The sequence below is a fragment of the Rhinolophus sinicus genome, linkage group LG18, assembly GCF_036562045.2.
Source record: "Rhinolophus sinicus isolate RSC01 linkage group LG18, ASM3656204v1, whole genome shotgun sequence".
In the NCBI taxonomy this organism is placed as follows: Eukaryota; Metazoa; Chordata; class Mammalia; order Chiroptera; family Rhinolophidae; genus Rhinolophus; species Rhinolophus sinicus.
The window spans coordinates 16,136,969-16,156,341 of NC_133767.1; the positions used below are offsets into that span (position 1 = coordinate 16,136,969).

General features: G+C 60.8%; 2 protein-coding genes across 3 annotated transcripts; both read left to right on the forward strand.

Moving 5' to 3' along the window:
- The first annotated feature begins 146 nt into the window (after positions 1–146).
- On the forward strand, positions 147–9,718 carry PGAP6 (post-GPI attachment to proteins 6). 2 transcript variants are annotated; one of them, XM_019756255.2, is made up of 13 exons: positions 147–547; positions 4,214–4,391; positions 4,478–4,670; positions 4,906–5,033; positions 5,236–5,504; positions 5,599–5,921; positions 6,317–6,407; positions 6,490–6,613; positions 7,067–7,203; positions 7,852–8,030; positions 8,120–8,245; positions 8,884–9,000; positions 9,304–9,718. In XM_019756255.2, the coding sequence occupies exons 1-13, from the start codon at positions 418–420 to the stop codon at positions 9,598–9,600; spliced, it is 2,292 nt and encodes a 763-aa protein (XP_019611814.2). In that variant the 5' UTR covers positions 147–417; the 3' UTR covers positions 9,601–9,718. The 2 variants fall into 2 exon arrangements, with proteins under 2 accessions (XP_019611814.2, XP_019611813.2); XM_019756254.2 differs by having other exon boundaries at positions 150–547; positions 8,099–8,245.
- A 1,294-nt stretch (positions 9,719–11,012) lies between these two features.
- Positions 11,013–14,314, forward strand: MRPL28 (mitochondrial ribosomal protein L28). Its single transcript, XM_074322536.1, has 6 exons — positions 11,013–11,162; positions 11,237–11,534; positions 12,341–12,493; positions 12,844–12,978; positions 13,070–13,156; positions 13,861–14,314. Exons 2-6 carry the CDS (start codon positions 11,247–11,249, stop codon positions 13,966–13,968), a joined length of 771 nt encoding a protein of 256 aa, XP_074178637.1. The 5' UTR covers positions 11,013–11,162; positions 11,237–11,246; the 3' UTR covers positions 13,969–14,314.
- The last annotated feature ends 5,059 nt before the right edge of the window (positions 14,315–19,373 follow it).

Here is a 19,373-nt window from a genome sequence, read left to right on the forward strand (position 1 = left end):
CGTTCACCCCCTCCATCCTCACGTCGTCCCCAACGCTGCGTCCGCCCCCCAGCACGCGTCGCCCCGATCCCATAAAGCCCCTGACCCCGCTTCGGCCCCCCCGCCCCGCCCCCAGCCGCGCGTCCCCTCCCCCCAGTCGACCCCCGCCCGCGTCCTGCTTGGGATATCCGTCCCCCGCGGCCGACGCTCTGCGGTCCCCGCGCCACACGCGCCTTTCTCCAGCCGGCTCCCGGTGGGGCGGGGCCTCGCAGGCGGAAGTGCCCGGGGCGCCGGCTGCTGGGACCGGCCCGGACGATGGGAGCCCGGGGCAGCGGCGGCGGCGGCAGGGGCCGCAGTGGCGGCGGTGGCTGCCCGGGCGGCGGCTGGGGCAGACGGCCGGGGACACGATCCGGGTAGCACCCGGTCAAGCGCGGAGCCATGGGCCGGGCTGGGACCGGGCCCGGGGTCGCGGCGGTGACTGTGGCAGTGGCGGGGCCGCTGTTGCTGCTGCTGCTGCTGCTGCTCGCTCGGCCCCCTCCTGCCGCGGCCGGCGACAGCAGGAAGAACGGTGAGCGAGCGCGGACTGGCAGGCGCCATCCTGGGGGCGCCAGCTGGACTGGGGTGGGGGGAACGGCCAGGGGCGGGGCCGGAATTGTGATTCACCTGGGGGCACCTGTGCGCTCACCTGGCCCGGGCACAGGGCCCAGGTCCCCTCCCCCGGTGGGAGACGCAGGTCAGTTCCTTGAGGGGCGCCCCGTGTGCGTGCGGTCGGGTGGAAAGGACGCCCTCTGCCCCCAGGGCCGGGTTCGGCCAGACTGGCCCTAGGGGCGCGCCCTCCCACCTCTTACTCTGCTTCCAACGCGTTCAGTTCGCGGAGGTGGAGGAGACCAGAGGGTCCCAGGGGGACTCCAGCTGTGAGGCCCACTAAAAACAAAGGCTGGGCAGTGGGATTCTGGGGCCCCCATCTGGTCTGGGAGAGGAGCAGAGTTGGGAGAAAGTTGCATAGATCCCGGAGTAGGGGCTCCCGGTGTGTGTCTTGTCTCCACCCCTTCCACAGTGGCCACTAATCCTAGTGCAGTCACTTTCAACAGCTGGCTTCCCTTGTTGGAGGGACTCCCACGTAGCCCTGAGGAGCCTGGGAGGCCAGGGTAGTTCTGAGGAAATTGGTACTTGAGCGGTGTTGGGGAACTTGCCCTCCCTTTGCCTCTCTGCTCCCTGTGAGTCCCCACCCAAGGAGGTGTCTAGACCAGGAGGCGCTGCCCATCAGGGTTCTGTCTGGGGCTGGGACACTTGAGTGTGTTGAGTAAGCTCCCCTGACACGGTGGCCTAGGATTCCCAGGGGGCCATGTGGCCAGGCTGTCAGGGCTGTGAAGGCCCAGATGCCCCCCTGGGCAGTTAGGCAGCTCATCTAGCATAGCTTGGGGCTTGGGCCCCTCCATTCCCATTCCCTGCTCCCGGCCCCTCCCCCTTCTCTGAAATCTTGCTCCTCCAAGCTCCTGTTTCTTTCTTAACTTTTATTTATCTGTGACTTGTTCTGTGACTAGTTTTTTTCCAAGCTCCTATTTCTTTGAGGACTGTACCTCTGGTTTCTGAGTTTGAACAGAAAGTCAATTTCCCTGAAATGGTTCCTAATTAAGTTGCTCCATTAGATGCCACTGCCCTTACTTTCTCCCTTTGCCCCATCCTAGAAGTCAGTGCTGTGTGCAGGGTCACTGGTCCGGTGTTTATTTTTTTATTATTTTTTCCCCTTTCTTCTGCTTCCCGCCAACCCCACTCCGGTTCAAGCCGTTGTTTCTCAGTCTAGTTGTGTAGGACACAGCTCCCTGGCCCACGCTGGTAGTATGAGCCTTGCGCTCCCCCTGATGAGGCCAGTCGTCGGTCGGCTGCTCACAGCAGCTCTCCCTGGCTGCTGGCCGCTCAGCCAGCCACTCACGCTGACCACCGGTCGCTCATGGCAGCACACGGCAGCCTGCAGCAGCACTCAGCAGCACTCAGCAGCACTCAGCAGCGCTCAGGGTAGCTTACGCCAACCTCCCGGATGCTCACGGCAACCCAACTCCAGGGAGAGCTGTTGTTCACAATCTTAGCTGTAGAGGGCGCAGCTCACTGGCCCATGTGGGAATAGAACTGGTGACCTCGGCATTAGGAGCGTGCTCCAACCACCTGAGCCACTGGCCCTTGGTCCGGTATTTATGGAAAACTTAGGGCAGCCCCTCACCTCCCAGGCCTGCCGAGGGACAGGCAGCCTTGTAGACGTGACTTCTGGGACCTATGGGTGGGCAGAGTCTCTGCATCAAGTGCCGGTCCTGGTTTGGAGGGTGTGGGATAGGGTTTCCAGGAGAGGCTCAGGAAATTTCTTTGTCCTCCCCCTAACCGTGTGTCCTTGGAGGGGGCTGTGGGGCAGGGTGGGGGTACATATGGCCCTTACTCCAGGATGTCAGAAATGTGACTTCCACATCTGGCTCAGACTAATGTGCTAATGGCCTGGTATGTTCACCAAAATAACAGTGTGGGCATCTTGGGCAGGGAGGTGGGGCTGCAGGAGGAGGGGGTGCATGCTGGAGGGGCTGTATAGTCCTGGGAGTGGGGGACCACCAGGTCTTAGGGTGACCTTGAGCAGGTCTCTTATGTCTTGTGTATCCGATGAACCCTAACAGCTACAAGCTGGGTACACGTGTCCACAGACTAGTGCTCCAGGGCTGGCGGGGGCCAGAAGGCCTTGTCCCTTACAGGTCAGGGGGCTGTACACTGCAGTGTGACTTCCCCTGCTGGGCCCCATCTGTGCCTGGGCGGACTGTTTCTCTAAGGCCCCAGGTGGGGGTGGGGGACTGTCCTGCCTCAGCTCCCAGCACTTAGGTTTTTTGGCCCTTGTCATGTTATCCTAGGGGCCGCAGCAGCCTCCGTAGAAAAGTTTGTGTTAGTTCAGCTGCTCCTAGCCTCCTGGCACTCAGGCCACAGCCTGATGGGTGGGACGTGGTGGCCAGAAGACACCTGGAAAGCCCGAAGCTCCTGCATGGAGCCTACTTCTGTCTAGCGCCCCATGGTGGGCTCCTCTGGAGCTCCGACTGGCTTTGCTGGTGGGTTATCTTTTCTCCACGTTCCTCCATGGGAGGGTCAGGAGGCTGGCAGGAGAGCCAGCTGCTTACCTGGCTCTCTTACCTGCTTACCTGGCTCACACTGATCGGGCTGATCGGGCCTGCGTGTGAGCTGGCCACTTTCCCAGCAGGCAGCGGGAGGCACCCAGTTTGGAGGAAAGTGAGGTCACACCCTGCTGTGTCCAAAGTATTTCTTCTGAAAGCACTTTAATGTCCATTAACTTTGGAGGGAGGGGCACCCCAGGGGAGTTGCTATTCACCTGGCCAAATCACAGGAAGTGGAAGAGGAAGCTGGGATTGGGAGGGGAAGGAACACTCAAGGTCACTGGGAGCATGAGGCCAGAGCTGCTGCTGGGGCCAGGCTCCCTGCCGTCCAGCCCAGGCACCTATGGCCAGACCCCAGGCCTGGTCAGCCACCTAGGGGAGTGCAGAGAGTACCCAGAGTGCCAGTTCTATGGGGGCCCCAATAGGGAGGGTCCCAGGTGGGCACCCTCACCCACTCATGGAGCAGGCGATTATACTGTGGGACCCAGACACATGCTCTGATGGAGGTTGTGCCCCAGTCATTGGACACTCCAGGAGGGGCCTGAGAGCCCCTGCTGGGATTGGGGCATGGGGGACCCACAGGTGGGGCCATGGGTAGTCTGTCTGTCATGGGCTCTGCCTCATCCCTGTGCCGCTCTGTATGGACATGTACCCATGGGAGCATGGGGACCATCTGTCCCCCGATCACCCCGGCTGGCCAGGCTGATCCCCTTTCTCCCCTCCCCTGCAGGGTCTCTGCTTGCCACCTCTCTGCGTAACGGGGGACTCAGGCTCCAGTCTGGCTGTGCCCCAAGTCATCATGGGCCTGGGCAGGCAGCCAGCCTCCAGACCCAACCCCCCTCACCTGTCAAGTGGGACCATTTGCCAGAGACAACTGCCAGGGCCTAGAGGGGGACAGTGACCTTTGCCAAGGTCAAAGTTGGAGTGCCAGCCCAGGGGCTCCAGACACTCCCCCGCCACCCTGGCTTCCCTCTTCTTTCTCTCTGGGGCCATGCTGGGGCAGAAGGGCCTCTGAATTTCTCTTTTTTCACCCCATGGGGAGATGGGTGCCTCGGGGCACCCCCAGCCTGGCTGACAGTGCCTTCTCCCCGCAGACATCAGGCTGGTATCTGAGCAGTTCTCGCAGTCCCCGCAGAAGCTGTCTTTCTACAGCTGGTATGGCAGCGCCAGACTCTTCCACTTCCGAGTACCCCCGGACACCGTGCTGCTGCGCTGGCTGCTGCAAGTGTCCCGGGGTGGTGGCCCCACATGCACCAATGTGGAGATCACTGTGTAGGTGCCCACCCACCCACCTGCCTGCCTGCCCGAGCCAGGGCCAAGGCCCACATCTGATGCCTGCCCTGCTATCCCGCCTCTAGATACTTCCGCTATGGCGCCCCTCCGGTCATCAACCCACTGGGCACCAGCTTTCCTGCCAACACCTCTGTGCAGCCCTCCTTCCTCATCAAGATGCTGCAGAGCAACACTTCTGTCAATGTCTCTCACCCAGCGCCCGGGGACTGGTTTGTGGCTGCCCACCTGCCTCCCTCCTCCCAGAAGATTGAGTTGAAGGTGAGGGGTCTGCCTGCTAAGGATGAGGGTGCAGGACATCCCAGTGCAGGAATGGCTGGTCCCTGTTCACCTTCTCAGGGCAGACCTTGTCTAGGCGCTGCAACCCTGCCTCCCCACCCCCCCAACCCCACCCCCCGCAACCCCACCCCTTTCCCCGTCCTTGGCCTGAGCTCTCTGGTCTCTGCCCAACCCGGTGCCTGCGGGTTCCCTCCCCTACCTCTCATTCTCTCCCTAGGGCTTTGTTCCCACCTGTGCCTACATCTTCCAGCCTGACATGGTGGTCGTGCGGGTGGTTGAGGTCTCCATCCTGGAGCCCGACGTGCCCCTTCCGCAGACCCTCGTCTCCCACCCCAGCTACCTCAAGTGAGTGGGGGCTGTACGGGAGGCCCCGCCTCTAGGTTTGGTGGAGTAGGTGGTACCGCGGTCCTCACTGTGCGGGTGAGAAGGGTGGGAGCCTGTGTCTGGGTGTTGTGCTGGGAAGTAGGGCCATCACCCTGAGTGTGAGCCGTGAGGGGAGGCCATGGGAAGCCCCCAGTCCCAGTGAGCCCGTTGCCTTTGGCTGCAGAATCTTCATCCCCGAGTATACCCAGGAGCTGCAGCTGGAGCTGCTGGGCTGTGCATCCAACGGGAGCCTGGGCTGCCCCGTGCGTCTCACCGTGGGGTCGGCCACCCTGCCCAGTAACTTTCAGAAGGTGCTCACCTGCACTGGCCCGACGCGGGCCTGCCGCCTGCTGCTGCCCTCACCACCCTGGGACCGATGGCTGCAAGTGACAGCCAAGAGCCTGGCAGGGCCCTATGTGTCCGTGGCTTTCAGCGCCGTAGCTGCTCTCACAGGTGGGCTGCATGGGGAGGGCGGGGTAGGGGTGGCTGTGCCCCGTGCCTGCGACCCACCGGCCTTCCTTGGCTGAGCCCCTTGTCCTCCTGACAGCCTGTAGGCCATGGATTGTGAACTTCCCGCATCTTCTGCAGAGCAGCTCGAACCAGAGTTGCAATGCCTCCTCTGCTGGCTTGCTGCCCCCGAGCCCTGGCTACCAGGACCTGGGCAGGAGCAGCAGGGCGGGTGGTGGCCCCTTCTGCCTCATGAGCTACCAGGTCATGCGAGAAGACATGGACGTGGTATCTGTGCACTTCCGGCCCCTGGACAGGGTCTCGGTGCGGGTGCAGTCAGACATGCCTTCGGTGATGCGGCTGCACCTCAACACGGGCATGGACAGTGGGGGCTCCCTCACCATCTCCCTGTGGGCCAACAAGGTACCTTTGTCTGTGAGCGCCTCGTGGCCGGGCTCAGCTCAGGCTCAGACCCGCCCAGGCTGAGTGGTGCTGCTCAGGCCTTCCTGCACTGACTTTATCATGGACATGGGCTTGGGGTGGCCTTTCAGGAAACACAGTGACCCCAACAGGCACTGGGCCAGAACAGAGGCACCATGTGCAGAAAGGGAGACCTATGTTACAGGGCAGCAGGTCCCTGTCATCAGACCCAGGGCTGTGCCTGAAGAAATGGGGTGGTGGGTGGGATCCCGAGCTGAGTGTCCCCGGGCCTGGAGGGGGGGATCCCAGGTAGTCCCCGGCCAGTGGGAGCCACAGAGAACAGTGCTCAGTCTCAGGCTGGGAACTTAGGGCTGACACTGCACGGCCGCTCCTTCCAGAGCGTGATTTCCAACAACACCTCCGTAATGGTCTGCGTGAATGCCGCCTCACCCTTCCTCAGCTTCAACTCGTCACTCAACTGCACCACAGGTATGGGCACGCAGCGTCTGACGAGGCGACCCTGGCCAGCCCCTCTGGCCGCCTCTGACCAGGCCTTCCTGCTCCCCTGCAGCCTTCTTCCAGGGTTACTCTCTGTCTTTGAGCACCTCATTTCGCAAGGCCAACCTCATCATTCCCTACCCAGAGTCAGACAACTGGTACCTCTCCCTACAGCTTGCGTGCCCTCAGAGTCCTGAGTAAGTCAACTTGGAGGCTGGGGTGGGGGCCACCCAGAGCTGCCAGCTGGGGTGGGCGGCTGGATCATTGCATTCAGGACCATCGATGGGGTTGCCTGCATCCGAGTTTGGGGGTGACCCAGTTTCCTGCAAGCCACACAGAGTCAGTTGCCTTTTGAGAATTACGAAGGAGTCCCCTTTTCCACCTGGTCACCGCTCCCCAGGCAGCCCTGGGAGCCAGGGCACAAGGAAAGGCACCGGTCTAGGACACAGCCCTAGACAGATTGGGATGTAGGATGGGATAAGGGGGGAGGGGCATCTTGGCTTCTGCAGAGCTCATGGTTGCTGTCCTACAGGGCTCAGAGCCTGGGGGCCTCAACTCTGGGTTCACGGTCCAAGAGCCTGATGGGAGCGTTGGCAGGGACTGGCCAGCAGACCTCGGCAGCCAGCCTTCCTGTGGCCCCTTCCTCTCAGGGAATGTGAGAAGGCCTCCATCCTTGTGGAGACCACCTTGTACTTGGTGCCCTGCTTGAATGACTGTGGACCCTATGGCCAGTGCCTTCTGCTGCGCAGACACGGCTACCTGTATGCGGGCTGCAGCTGCAAGGCAGGTGAGGGCCAGGCCTGAGGCTTACGGACACTCCTGCACTTTGCTTCCCAGCCCTGTGCCTTCCTCCGGGAACCCATCCCGGCTCTGCCAAGGTTGGAGAGCACCCCCATAGAGAAAGGGCAAATCCCTCTTCCCCACTCCTGCCACACACACCCAATCCCCTGCCCAAGCACAGAGATTCACCCCCCCATAGATGGTACTGCCTCCTGACCTTGGCCTCCGCTGTGCACACTTACCCACACGTGTCCCATAACTGTCCCACACCTGCCCATATGTGTACTACCCCTGCCCACACATATCCCATGTCTGTCCCACACCTGCCAGAATCTGTACCACACCTCCCATGCCTGTCTCATACCTGCCTCACTTCTGCCCTACATCTGCCCTTCACCTGTCCATACCTGTACCACATTTGTCCCATACCTGCTCCACACCTGCTTTTACCTGTCCGATACCTGCCCCATTCATGCCCCATACCTGTTCCATACCTGCCCCACACATGCCCACACCTGTCCCAGCCTGCTCCCGGGTGAGAGGGGCTTCTCTTCAGAGCCCTGTGGGAGGGATAGGCTGTGAGGTTCAGAAGTACCCCCGAAACCTGGCCCTGGTTGCTTAGCTTCAGCCCCCTCGGTGGTGTGTTGGTCCACAGGCTGGCGTGGGTGGAGCTGCACGGACAACAGCACGGCCCAGACCGTGGCCCAGCAGAGGATGGCCACTCTCCTGCTCACACTCAGCAACCTCATGTTCCTGGCTCCCATCGCCCTGTCCGTGTACCGCTGCCTCCTGGTGGAGGCCTCCGTCTACGCCTATACCATGTTCTTCTCCACGGTAGGCCCCCCTGCTCCCGTGGGGATGGTGGGGAGGTCTGGGCCTCTGCTCACCACCCTGCCCCACAGTTCTATCATGCCTGCGACCAGCCAGGGGAGGCCGTGCTGTGCATCCTTAACTACGACACACTGCAGTACTGCGACTTCCTGGGCTCTGGAGTGGCCATTTGGGTCACCATCCTCTGCATGGCACGGCTGAAGGCAACCCTGAAATATGTGAGTGATCTCCCGATGCCTGGGGCTGGGCTCTGATGGAGCAGAGGCCCTTGCATGTGGTGTGTCATGGGAGAGACCAGAACGGGTTTGGCTGTTGTGCTTAGAAACCTCCTGTCTCTTGTAATGACCAGTCACCCTCTGGAAGAGGGCTGTGCAGGCTGCTTGGAGGATTCCAGGGAAAGGATGTGGGGGGCAGAGTTAGGTGAGGCCCCCCACCCCATCTCTCTCCCAGGGCTCTATTCAGAGAGGAGGCCTGGAGCCCCAACCCTAGGCCAGACTTCCCTGAGAAGCCCTGAGCTGTTCTCCTGGAGTCCCTGGTACTGAGGACACTGGTGACCTTTCTGTTGCAGCTGGGCCTGGCCTATGGAGACACATGCCTCAGCGCCCTGCCTGGCTAAGCTGTGCCTCGGAAATTGACCTGTAGACAGTTTAGTAACTGGAGGAAGGGTCCCTCCCTCCCTGCCAGCAAAGCAGGACAAAGTTTCCCAGCAGCTCCAAGGGGGCAGGCAGAGGTGCTAGGGAGCAGTGGGGTACAGGGGGACAACCAGCATGCTCAGGCCACTTGCTCTTGCTGGACCTTGTGCTGTCACAGACAACCCTGGCTCCTGTGACGCTGTGGTCATCCGTGTCTTACTCAGGTTCTGCTTCTCCTGGGCACGCTAGTGTTTGCCATGTCCTTGCAGCTGGATCGCAGAGGCGCCTGGAACATGATGGGGCCTTGTCTCTTTGCCTTTGTAGTCATGATCTCCATGTGGGTAAGGAGCTCCATGTGGGGAAGAGAGAGTGTGGGCTCCCTACAGACCCCTGCTCTGGGAGAAGAGACCCTGGCCCCTCATTCTGGCAATGTTCTTGGTCCTGGGTCTGAGTCCTCCATATTTGTTGAGGGCTGCCAGTAGGTTTCATGCCATGGCCCAGGCCTGAGGACCCTTCAGGTCTCTGTGCCCTTGAGCCCCTTCCAAGTAGCCCACACCCATGGTCCTGCTGCCCAGACCTGGGCGGACCCCTGGGAGCTGCAACTGCAGCCCTGGTGCCAATGCTTATATGACGGTTCTCTGCAGGTATACCGCTGTGGGCACCGGCGCCACTGCTACCCCACCTCCTGGCAGCGCTGGGTCTTCTACCTCCTGCCTGGCATCTCCATGGCCGCTGTGGCCATTGCCATCTACACCTCCATGATGACTAGCGACAACTATTACTACACCCATAGCATCTGGCACATGCTGCTGGCGGGGAGTGCAGCGTTCCTGCTGCCACCACGTGACAAGCACACTGAGCCCTGGTCCTGCTCACAGAAGCTCACCTGCCATTATCAGATCTGTAAGAACCACCGGGAGGAGCTGTACACGGTGACGTAATGCGGCCAGCTTGGGGACACCTACAGCTTTGATGACGACCTCTCCAGCCAGGGGCAGGACCAAGGGAGAGGGACATCTGTCCTGATGGATTTCCAACTGAATAAAATTGCCCTGCACACCCTTTTGCTTCCTCCTGCCGAGGAGAGGACCACACCCCCCAATTCCCTATGCTCGCTAGCTGCCGGCTGGTATCTACAGTGGCCCCTGGGGCTGAGGCCTGGCTGCCTGGAGACCACAGGTACTATGTGGGGGCAGACTCTGTGTTCTGCTGGCCTGGGGACTCTTAGAGATGTGGAGAAAGATTCCCCGATCACCCTGTTTCCCTGTGAGTCTGTGATCTGAGACCCAGGGAAGCAGAGGAGACCTGAGCCCACCTCCCGTGGGCCCCCCACCGCCACTGAGGCTGGGAGCTGTGCCCTCCCTGCTTTCTGGCTCCTTGATACTGTGTGTCCCTGAATGCCAGCCTACCTTGGACATGGGGATGCTCCCTGTTGATACAGTTGTCATGGGGAGAGGTGACCATGATTCCCAGAGAGCTGATGGGCACTGAACAACAGAGGTTCTAGTGGCCATGAGTGGGTTGCTGGCTTCTGGCGGTCGTGCCTTGTCTCTCCCCTCCCTTTGGCTCTCAGCTTTGGAGCTGCAGGCCACCTGAGAAGAGCTTCCTGGGGCGGGGGCTGCACTGTGGGTGCCAGCAACACAGGGCACACCCTGACCCAACTGTTTGTCCCCACTCACGCCCTGGGCTCTTGTTTGGAGAGAATCCTCTTGAGTTGCTCCCAGGAGTGGAAGTGATGGCGGCCACCTTGCATTGGCCCAACCAGGTGTTTGGGGAGGGGGCTGCCAAAGACCTGGCCCAGGCTTTCTCCCTCCTTTTTGGGGGAAGAAGGGGAAGGGGAACTCATTGCCTCAATGAGCAATGCCCTGCCCCTACCCAAGGCAGAGTGCAGGGGGGCTGCTGTCGGTGTAAGGGCTGCAGGACAGGGCTGTGGGAGGCGGGGGTCCCTGAGGCCCAGGGTCAGGGCTGTGGGGGCTTCCTGTCCAGAGTGTGGCCTTCCTGTAAGCCTCCCCCACTCCCAGTCACCCTGCACTTGGCCACTGTAGCATTCTCTTGGCTTATAAAAAGGAAACATGGTGTTTTGGGGGGTAAAAAGTTTTAAGACATTGACATATTTTTAAGTAGCTCTGACTTCGCTGTGATTGAATTTAATATTCTACAGTTATATTTCATGGCAAGAGTTTTTACATTGTTTTCTGTGCTCCTGGGAGAAAAGGAGGTAGGGCCCCGCCCCTTTGGGCTGCTGCTCCGGGAAAACAGGCCGCACTTGCCAACACTGCCTTGAGCTGTCTCCATCTCTGCAGCGCATTTTCCACGGTCCCTAAAGGTAGAAAAGGGGGCGGGACGAGGGTTAGACGGACGGACTCTGCAGCCAGTCAGCGGCGGGTAGGAGGCAAGGCGACGTAGGGCGACTTCCGGTTCCGGCGCGGCGCGGAGCTCCGAGAGGTGGTTGGGGCTCCGCGGAGAATTGGGATCCGGAGTCGGAGCTACGCTGGGAGTCTAGGTTAGGAGCGGGGCAGCGAGGGGGTTGCGGGGAGCCGGGCTGCAGCGTGACGCCGGTCCCCTGCCTCTCGCCAGGCTCGCCGCGATGCCCCTGCACAAGTTCCCGGTGGGTGTGTGGAAGCAGCTCCGGCTGCGGGAGGGCATCTGCTCCCGCCTGCCCCAGTACTACCTGCGCTCCCTGGAGGAGGAGCGGACGCCCACCCCCGTGCACTACAGGCCACACGGGGCCAAGTTCAAAATCAACCCCAAAAACGGGCAGCGGGAGCGCGTGGAGGACGTGCCCATTCCGATTCACTACCCCTCGGAGTCCCAGCGGGGGCTCTGGGGCGGCGAGGGCTGGATCCTGGGCCACCGATATATCGACAACGACAAGGTGAGTGAGCAGGGCGGGCTCCAGGGGAACTTGCCGGGGCCCTGGCGCTGTGGGCTCCCTGCTGGGCACCGCAGGTGCATGGAGAGCACGAGGGGCACCAGCCAGCCCCGGGGGTGATTCCAGTTTGGTGGAGACCGCGCCCTCAAAGTATCCTGCTCATGAATGGACAGGCACCGTTCTGGGGAACTCTACTTGTAAAACCAATGGGGTGTTCTGAGAGGGGCTGGTCCACATCGGGAACAGCAAGTGCAGAGGCTCAGGGGGTGGTGGCCCAGATCCAGTGTAAGGATGGGGAGGCGGTCTGTGTACGGAGAGGAGGCGGAGGAGAGAGGTCTGTGGTCACCTGTCCGCTGGACTTGCCATAGGTGGCTTCTGTCACTTTTTGGGACACTTACAGGCTGGCACTACTACCGTCTCATCACACTTTGGAAGGTTCACACACTCACCTGGGGGCAGGTCTTCTCTATCTGCCCCTCACACCGTGCTGCCTCTGGTGGGATTCCTGGAGGGACCGCTGAGAGTCTGGGAAGGCCCCCAGGCTGATGTCTCCTTTGGCCTTTGGCCTCTCGGACCCCGGTGTGGAATGTGATGACCTGTGAACCACGGAGTTATGATTGTGCGTGGCGTGTCTGGAGCATACACCAGCAACCTGGGCAAGGTCTGGGGGTGCCAGGCTGGCTGGGGAGAAGCTGACCTCTGCGTGGGCAACCGGGTCCATGTCCCGAGTCTCGGGAAGGGGCCCTGAGCCTCGCTTAGGTCTGTCTGGAGAAGCAGCGACACACATGGGGATTCTGTTGCTCCCTCAGCTCTCGAAGAGGGTGAAGAAGGTGTGGAAGCCACAGCTGTTTCAGCGTGAGCTCTATAGTGAGATCCTGGACAGGAAGTTCTCTGTGACCGTGACCATGCGCACCCTGGACCTCATCGACGAGGCCTACGGGTTCGACTTCTACATCCTGAAGGCAAGTGCTGTCTGATGGCCCCTCAGAGATGGGAGGGTCCATCCGCACCCACGGCAGCACTCCGGTGTCTGGGGCCGAGGGTCACCAGTGAAGTGTGAATGGGACCGTGCCCCTTTCTGGGCAGCCCCAGTGCGGGCTTTCTGCCCACAGGAGAGTTTGTTCCTGTGGGTGGCTGTGTTGTCCACCAGAGCACAAGTGAACACAGCTACCTTCTTCCCTGCTCTTGGCTCTTCCTTCTTGTGTTCTGGCCTGCGGGCTGCCAGCTGCCGGGGAGGGTCCAGGTGGGGCTGAATGGCGGAGTGGGCGGGCCCTGCCAGCAGCACCCAGCGTCACGCCTAGTTTCCTGCCAGACCCCGAAGGAGGACCTGTGCTCCAAGTTTGGGATGGACCTGAAGCGAGGCATGCTGCTGCGGCTTGCCCGACGAGACCCTCAGCTGCACCCCAATGACCCCGAGAGGAGGGCAGCCATCTATGACAAGTACAAGGTGAGGGCTTGGGCCTGGACTTCCTGTCCGCCATGAGCCCTCCTGGCTGGCCGCCCCAGCCTCACCACGTGCCCTGTGTCTGCATGCCCAGGAGTTTGTCATCAAGGAGGAAGAGGCCGAGTGGGTCGGCCTGACGCTGGACGAGGCCATGGAGAAGCAGAGGCTTCTGGAGGAGAAGGTGAGCACGTGTGAGTGCCGGCTGCCCTACCCTCTTGGGGGCGCAGCCGCCCAGCACTGCCAGACACCCAGGGTGGGGACGTGCGCTGCCTTGGGAGGAGCCCGGATGAGGGGCCGCCGAACCAGGCGGACTTGGGGAGTTGTTGCCTCTGCACAGCTGCCACCATGGCCCTGTGGGTTCCACATGGCACATTCCTGCCCTGCAAGGTCCTGCGCCTCTCTTGTGCCCTCTGACCCACTTCATAGCTTCAGGGACAGAAAGACCCTCAGGGCTGAGCTGGACTCTTGGAACTGTTGGTCTCCTTGGCCATGGAGCGTCCGCCAGTATCTTCTCGGTACTGAGTCGAGACCTTCTCGTGTCTGTCCCCTAGGAAGGTGTAGAGTCTGTGGCAGCTGCCAGGTCAGGGAGCCCCCCCCCACCCATGGCACAGCCAGCTACCCCTGTTCCCTCTGCTTGGTTTATCTGCGACCTCAGGGCCCAAGGCAGAGACCCTGGGGCAGGCGCCTGATTCCTACGTCCCCCACGGTAGGAATCCCAGTCCCATGGACAGGGCACTGCCCTCTGGACTGGGGGTGGGGGCCAGCAGCCTCATTTGACTCTGTGCCCAGACCTGAGGAGCCCATTCCTCTGGGCGTGTGGCCAGCAGCAGTGGGATTTTTGCCCTCCCCAGTGTGGCTCACCGTGATGCTGTCTTGCCCCTGTAGGAGCCGGTTCCTCTGTTCAAGGTCTACGTGGAGGAGCTGATTGAGCGGCTTCAGCGACAGGCTCTGTCTGAGCCAGTGGTGGTACAGAAGACAGCCAGCGGGAAGTGACTGCATAGTGGCTGGCCCGTGCCTGACAGCCAGGTTCAGCGTCCCCTGTTGTCCCATGGCCACCCCTCTGCCCTTTGGCACTGTGGACACAGTCTTGGGCGACGGCGAGAGCCACCTGTGGGCAGTGAGTGAACCAGTCTGGTGTGTGCTGGCCACGCAGCTCCTGGGTGGGGTGGGCTCTGTGGGGGCCCTAAGGGATCCCAGGATCCCCAGAGGCCGGGGGCTGTCTCACTGCCTCTAAGGTCTCCCACCCCCCTCAGCGGAGGCCCAGCTGAGGCAGTGTCACCACATAGGGACAGCAAGAGTAAAGTCTGAACCGAGCAGTGTGTGTGCTGCTTTGCTTGGAGGACCAGAGCTCTCCTGCGTATTTCTTGAACTGGCCGAGGGGTGCCGGGCTCCCCTGAGGGGTGATATAGAAGCGACACCTCCTGGGCTGTGTTCCTGCTGGTGGGGACCAGAGGATGCGTGCATTTGGCCGGTGGAAACAGCTGCAGGAGGGCCCTGGAGATCCCATGGTTCATGAGGTCATTGAGGGTCAGGGCTTGCCTTGGGTTCAGGCCCTGGGGGGGCGTGCGCCAAACTCCATTCATAGTAGCTGGGCACCGTGTCACGCCCCTCCAGGAGTGTCCCATGCTTCCCACACGTGAGTGAGTCCTCACATGATGTCCCTACTTAGAGAAGTTTTTCAGTTTTAAAACATTTTACCAAAAGCTAACAATGCCCAGCCTGCCGCTGCCTCAGTTCTGATGGACCAGTAAGGCCCAGCTTGGTTGTCCGAACCCAGCCCCTGCCTCCAGCCAGATAGGTGGTGCTCGGGATGGGCCAGCCCTCCCCCGTTCATGTCTACTTGACAGTTGCCATGTTCAGCCCTGAACTGAATCAGACTGATCCCTTTCTAGCTCTCAGCCAGTCACCTGGGTCTCCCCTGTGGTGTGCACCCCAGACGTCCCAAGTTCATTGACCTTCGCTCTCAGGCGCCCCTCTCACCTGTTCCCCACCCCAACAAAGGCCACAGATAGAGGGGTGGTCCTGTCAGACCTGGAGGGTTCATGTGTCAGATTCCTGGGGTCCCTGAGGGACCTGGGGCTGGCACAGGGCCTGTGGCCAGAGCAGTATGTCCGAGTCCCAGACTGCACTGACTCAAGGCTCCAGCTCTGCTCCCCCTAGGGCCTGGCGGTTACCCCAAGGGCGGCCCCCGCTGGCCTCTGAAGCTGCTGGCCGGTGGGAGGAGCTCAGCATGGCTTCAGTAGGTCACTCTCTTCCCCGTAACCTGAGGTTGGACTGAAGTGTGAGTCTGAGTGTGGCCTTGGCCCTGAATCTCAGAAACATGAGCCCTTTTTTGGAGGAAGGCAGCTTCAGTTTGTTTACTCAAATTCTCAAAACTATCCTTGACACAGCAAAGGTTAAGGAGCCTTCAGTGAATGACACTCACCCCCCGACACACCCCGAATAAAACAATAACCCAGGTCTGGGACAGGCTCCTGGCAGGCTGGATCTTCCAGGAGGTAGGGGTGAGGAGGGGGACACAGACGGGATGATTTCACATGTCACACATGGAACCAGGAGCTGAGCTGTGGGAGCCCATCTGGCCACATGTCCCCGTCCTCTATATGTTCCCTGCTCCACACCCTGGTCCGGCTGCCTGAGCTGCCTTCCTCATTTCTTCCCCTCACCAATCACACCTCTGCCAGTCTGTTGATGTGCCTCTTTTTGAGAGCCTCCAGTACCCCTCGATGACGCCCTGCAGCCCGTCAGGCCCCTGAATTGGGGGGTCATTTGTGCTGACAAAGGTCAAGCCTGCAGAAGCCAGACCTGCCCTGCACCGCCCCACACCCCTATCCCCTCTATCCCTGCACTAGCTGGGTGGGATCCTCGTAAGCCCTCAGGCAAGTTGCCTCCCCCCCCCCCCCCCCCCCCCCCGTGTGTCCCAGGGAGCTGGCTGAGCCTATGTATTTACATGACAGCAGAGCCCAAAGCTTCAGTGTCAAGGGCCATGCCTGGGCCGTGGACACAGAGTGGACCATCACTGTGGCTGTGGACTCGGTGGGGCCCTTGGAACTGGAGCAGTGGAGGCCTCTGATAAGTGTGGGGCCCTGTTATGTCCAGTCTCATTCTGGTGTCCCCAAGTCCCAGAAAGGGCAGGGCCCACGCCCGGGCTCTGTGCCCAACTCCTCACCCTGAGGCTGTCACCTGAGTCCTGCTCAGGTGTGCACTGGCTGCACAGTGGCAGGCGTGGAGAGAGCAGGTGAGACCTGAGCATCTTCGCCACTGCCCTGGGCCCCTTCAGGGTGCTGGGAACACAGGAGCTGCTGTGAGGCCCACCCACGTGCACGATTGGCCCTTCCCTTCCATCTTCACCTTCACCATCCATTGCCTCCTGTTGAACTTTCTGCTAGCTCCAGGCTCCCTTGAACCCCTCTCACTCCCACTCCCACCAACAGCCCCCAAGCAGGAGCCCTGGGCCAGGTGAACCCCCTTAGCAGCCTCAGCCCCACAGCACACCCTCACCCCCAGAACTGAGCTCCACGCCCTGGTCGCTTTACCACCCTCAGCGAACCCAGGCCTGCGCCAACCCACACCTTACCCCTGAACAAGACCTGCCTGCTGGTGGCGACCCACAGAGCAGAGGAGGTTCTTGCAGCTAGAGATTCAATTCAGTGATGGGGCGGCTTGCGGTGGGGCCAGTATGAAGTGGGAGAGCAAGTTCAGGGGCTAGCTCAAGCAGCCTCTGGGCCCTGTGGCTCTGAGTCCAGCCTGGCCTGCCCTGAGCCCATTCCCTTGGATGTGCAACCCCTGTTGAACTGTGTTCCAGGCTCCTGCCAGGTCCAGGGTCCCTCTGGCTTTGGCAGTGGCTGCCTCAGCAGCCTCTGGGCCCCCAGGGGCCTGCCTCAGCTCTGGCCTCTGTCCAGGGTCTCAAGACTCACAGCTGTTCCTTACACAACCTTCTGTTCAGCAGGTGTGGGCTGGGTGTGGGCCAGGAAGTGGGACGTATCCTCCTGGGGCTCTCAGGTGGCCATCATGGGGGCCTTCACCAGGTGGTACTCATGCTGGGAGCATTTGGACAGGCCAGGGGCTGTCACAGAGATGGGGTGAGGATGGCTCTGGGATGCTCGATGCCCTGCAACATCCAGGGGTCATGTTGCATCGTGCACTCGCTCAGAAGTGCTGGTCTCAGATGTCTGGGAAGGCCTCACGCACCAAGGGGCTCATGCTGACAGACCCTGGGGATATAGGCCAAGGTCATGGGTATGTGGCCAATTTCCATAGGGTCAGAGAGTAGGGGCTTATCGCTGAAGTCCCAGAGTCCTGTGGCTGGAGACACAAGGTCTGTGAGCAACAGAGCCGTGCTGGGGCTTCTGAAGGCTCTCGATAGGGGACGGTGTCAGCATGTGTGTGTTTGCAACATACTAATGAGAGTGTGGAGGAGGGGTTGGCAGGCAGAGATAGAGCTGAAAGGCCCTTTAGGGTCCGAGGTGGATCAAGAACTTGGCTCTGCCCACCTGGGGGTGAGAGTTCCCCCTGCTCTCCCTCCCACTACCCTCATCCATTATTTTCTCACGAGACTGGGCCTGGCCTTCAGGCCCTGGGGCAAGCCTGACCTGAAGTCCTCTCAGCAGGGGCTGCAAGGACCCTGTTCTTGCCTTTACCACGGGGTCAAGCAGGGTATAGAGCGGCCTGGGACATGTCCCAAGAGAGGGACAGTTACCCTTCACACTGGACATGCATGAAACACACACACGCGAAAACACTTAACAGCTGGTGCAGGAACAGCCACCATCCCATCGTGCCTGACCCAACCCTCAGAGGGGACCCTGGCGTGGGCCCACCGGCGGCACCGCCTTCTCCCTCGCTGTCAGGAGTGGCTTAGGGGTGGCGGTGTCTAAAGGGGCTGGTTGCCATGGCTACCATAGGGTTCTGAGGCCGTCATCTGGTCCCTGCCTCAGCCAATCGGCGGTGGGAGCCCGAGCTGCAGCCTAGAGTCACGCTTCTTCCTCCCAGCCACACAGTGGCCAAGAGCAGGGACCCGCTTCCTGGAGTGGCTGAAAGTGCTCAGACAGACGGCCAAGCCCATCATGGCGGACCGCGGGATGGTGGGGCGCGAACAGGCACACGGAGCCAGGCAGGTGAGGTAAGCCGGGCGGACAGACAGACGGATGGACAGGCGGACAGGTGGATGTGCTCCCTGCTGCCCTTTGTTCTTGTGGCTGAGGCCCTGCCCTCAGCCCACCCTGCCCTCTGCACCCTCACACACACACGTACACACACACTCGCACCCTTACCTTCGGTCCCTCTCCCCATATGTCCCAAGGAAGGGTCATGGGAAGAGAGACAAAGGAAGCAGCACGAGGCAGAATGAATCCACCGCACCATGGTCCTGAAAATCGCTCTCGTAGGTCTTTCACGTCAGATTTCACATGGAGGCGGCATCAAAGACCCCCAACTGGCTGGGCCCTCGGCATAATGGCCACCGGCCTCCGGCCCCTCTCCCAGCCACCACTCCCAGGGCTAGGCAACAAACCATGGCAAGTCAGTGCACTTTAAGGAGCATTTTATCGAGAAGAAAATAAAAGGAAAACAGAAGCGAAAAAAAGGAAAAAAAATGTCCACCTATAATGGGGAGCGGCCAGCCCAAGATGGATCAGAGGCACCAAATCCCATTACTCGGGACTTCAGAGGACAGGCCCCGAAAAGACAGCTGCGATTAAGAGCTTGTAAATGGAGTGTCCTTTGGAGATCAAAGAGGGACACGCTTGTGTGTGTGTGTGTGTGTGTGCGCGTGTGTGTGTACATGCACGGTGGGGTGATGGCAGTGGGGCCGTGTGCCGCGGCGTGGCGAAGCCCAGCGTGCCACCTGCCCGCCATGGCTACCCTCCATGTTGCTTCTGTCCTCGCTGCTATACGGACGTGTGGACGCGCCTGGGGGATCGGGCTGGGTGCAGACGAGGCCTGGTCCATACCACCCACACCTGGCCTCAGGCAGTGGACCCTCTAGAAGGTGGTCCTGGCTGGGCCTTGTTTCCCCCACCAGGGCCTCCACCTTCTTCTCCTAGAGTCTGGTCCTGTCCCCAAGTTCAGCCCAGATGGGTCTTGCAGGAGCCAAGAGCATACACGCAGCCTCAGGCAGAGCCAGGTGTGAGGGCCGGCAGTGCCTCTAATCATCCCAACCATCATCCCGCTGCCCGCAGAGGCCAAGAGCTCCCAGATGGCCTGGCGAGCGTGTCCAGAGGTTCAAAGCCTCCGTCGGCACAATTGTTAGGTTATTAGGTAAACTCTGAGAAGCAAATCTTTTAATCCACTGTGGCTAATCCAGTGCACTTTTGTTTGCCAGGACAGATTCTGCAGCAACAAAGGGGCTCGGGGGACCCCAGCATACATAATCACATACTTATAACTTGGCCACAGCA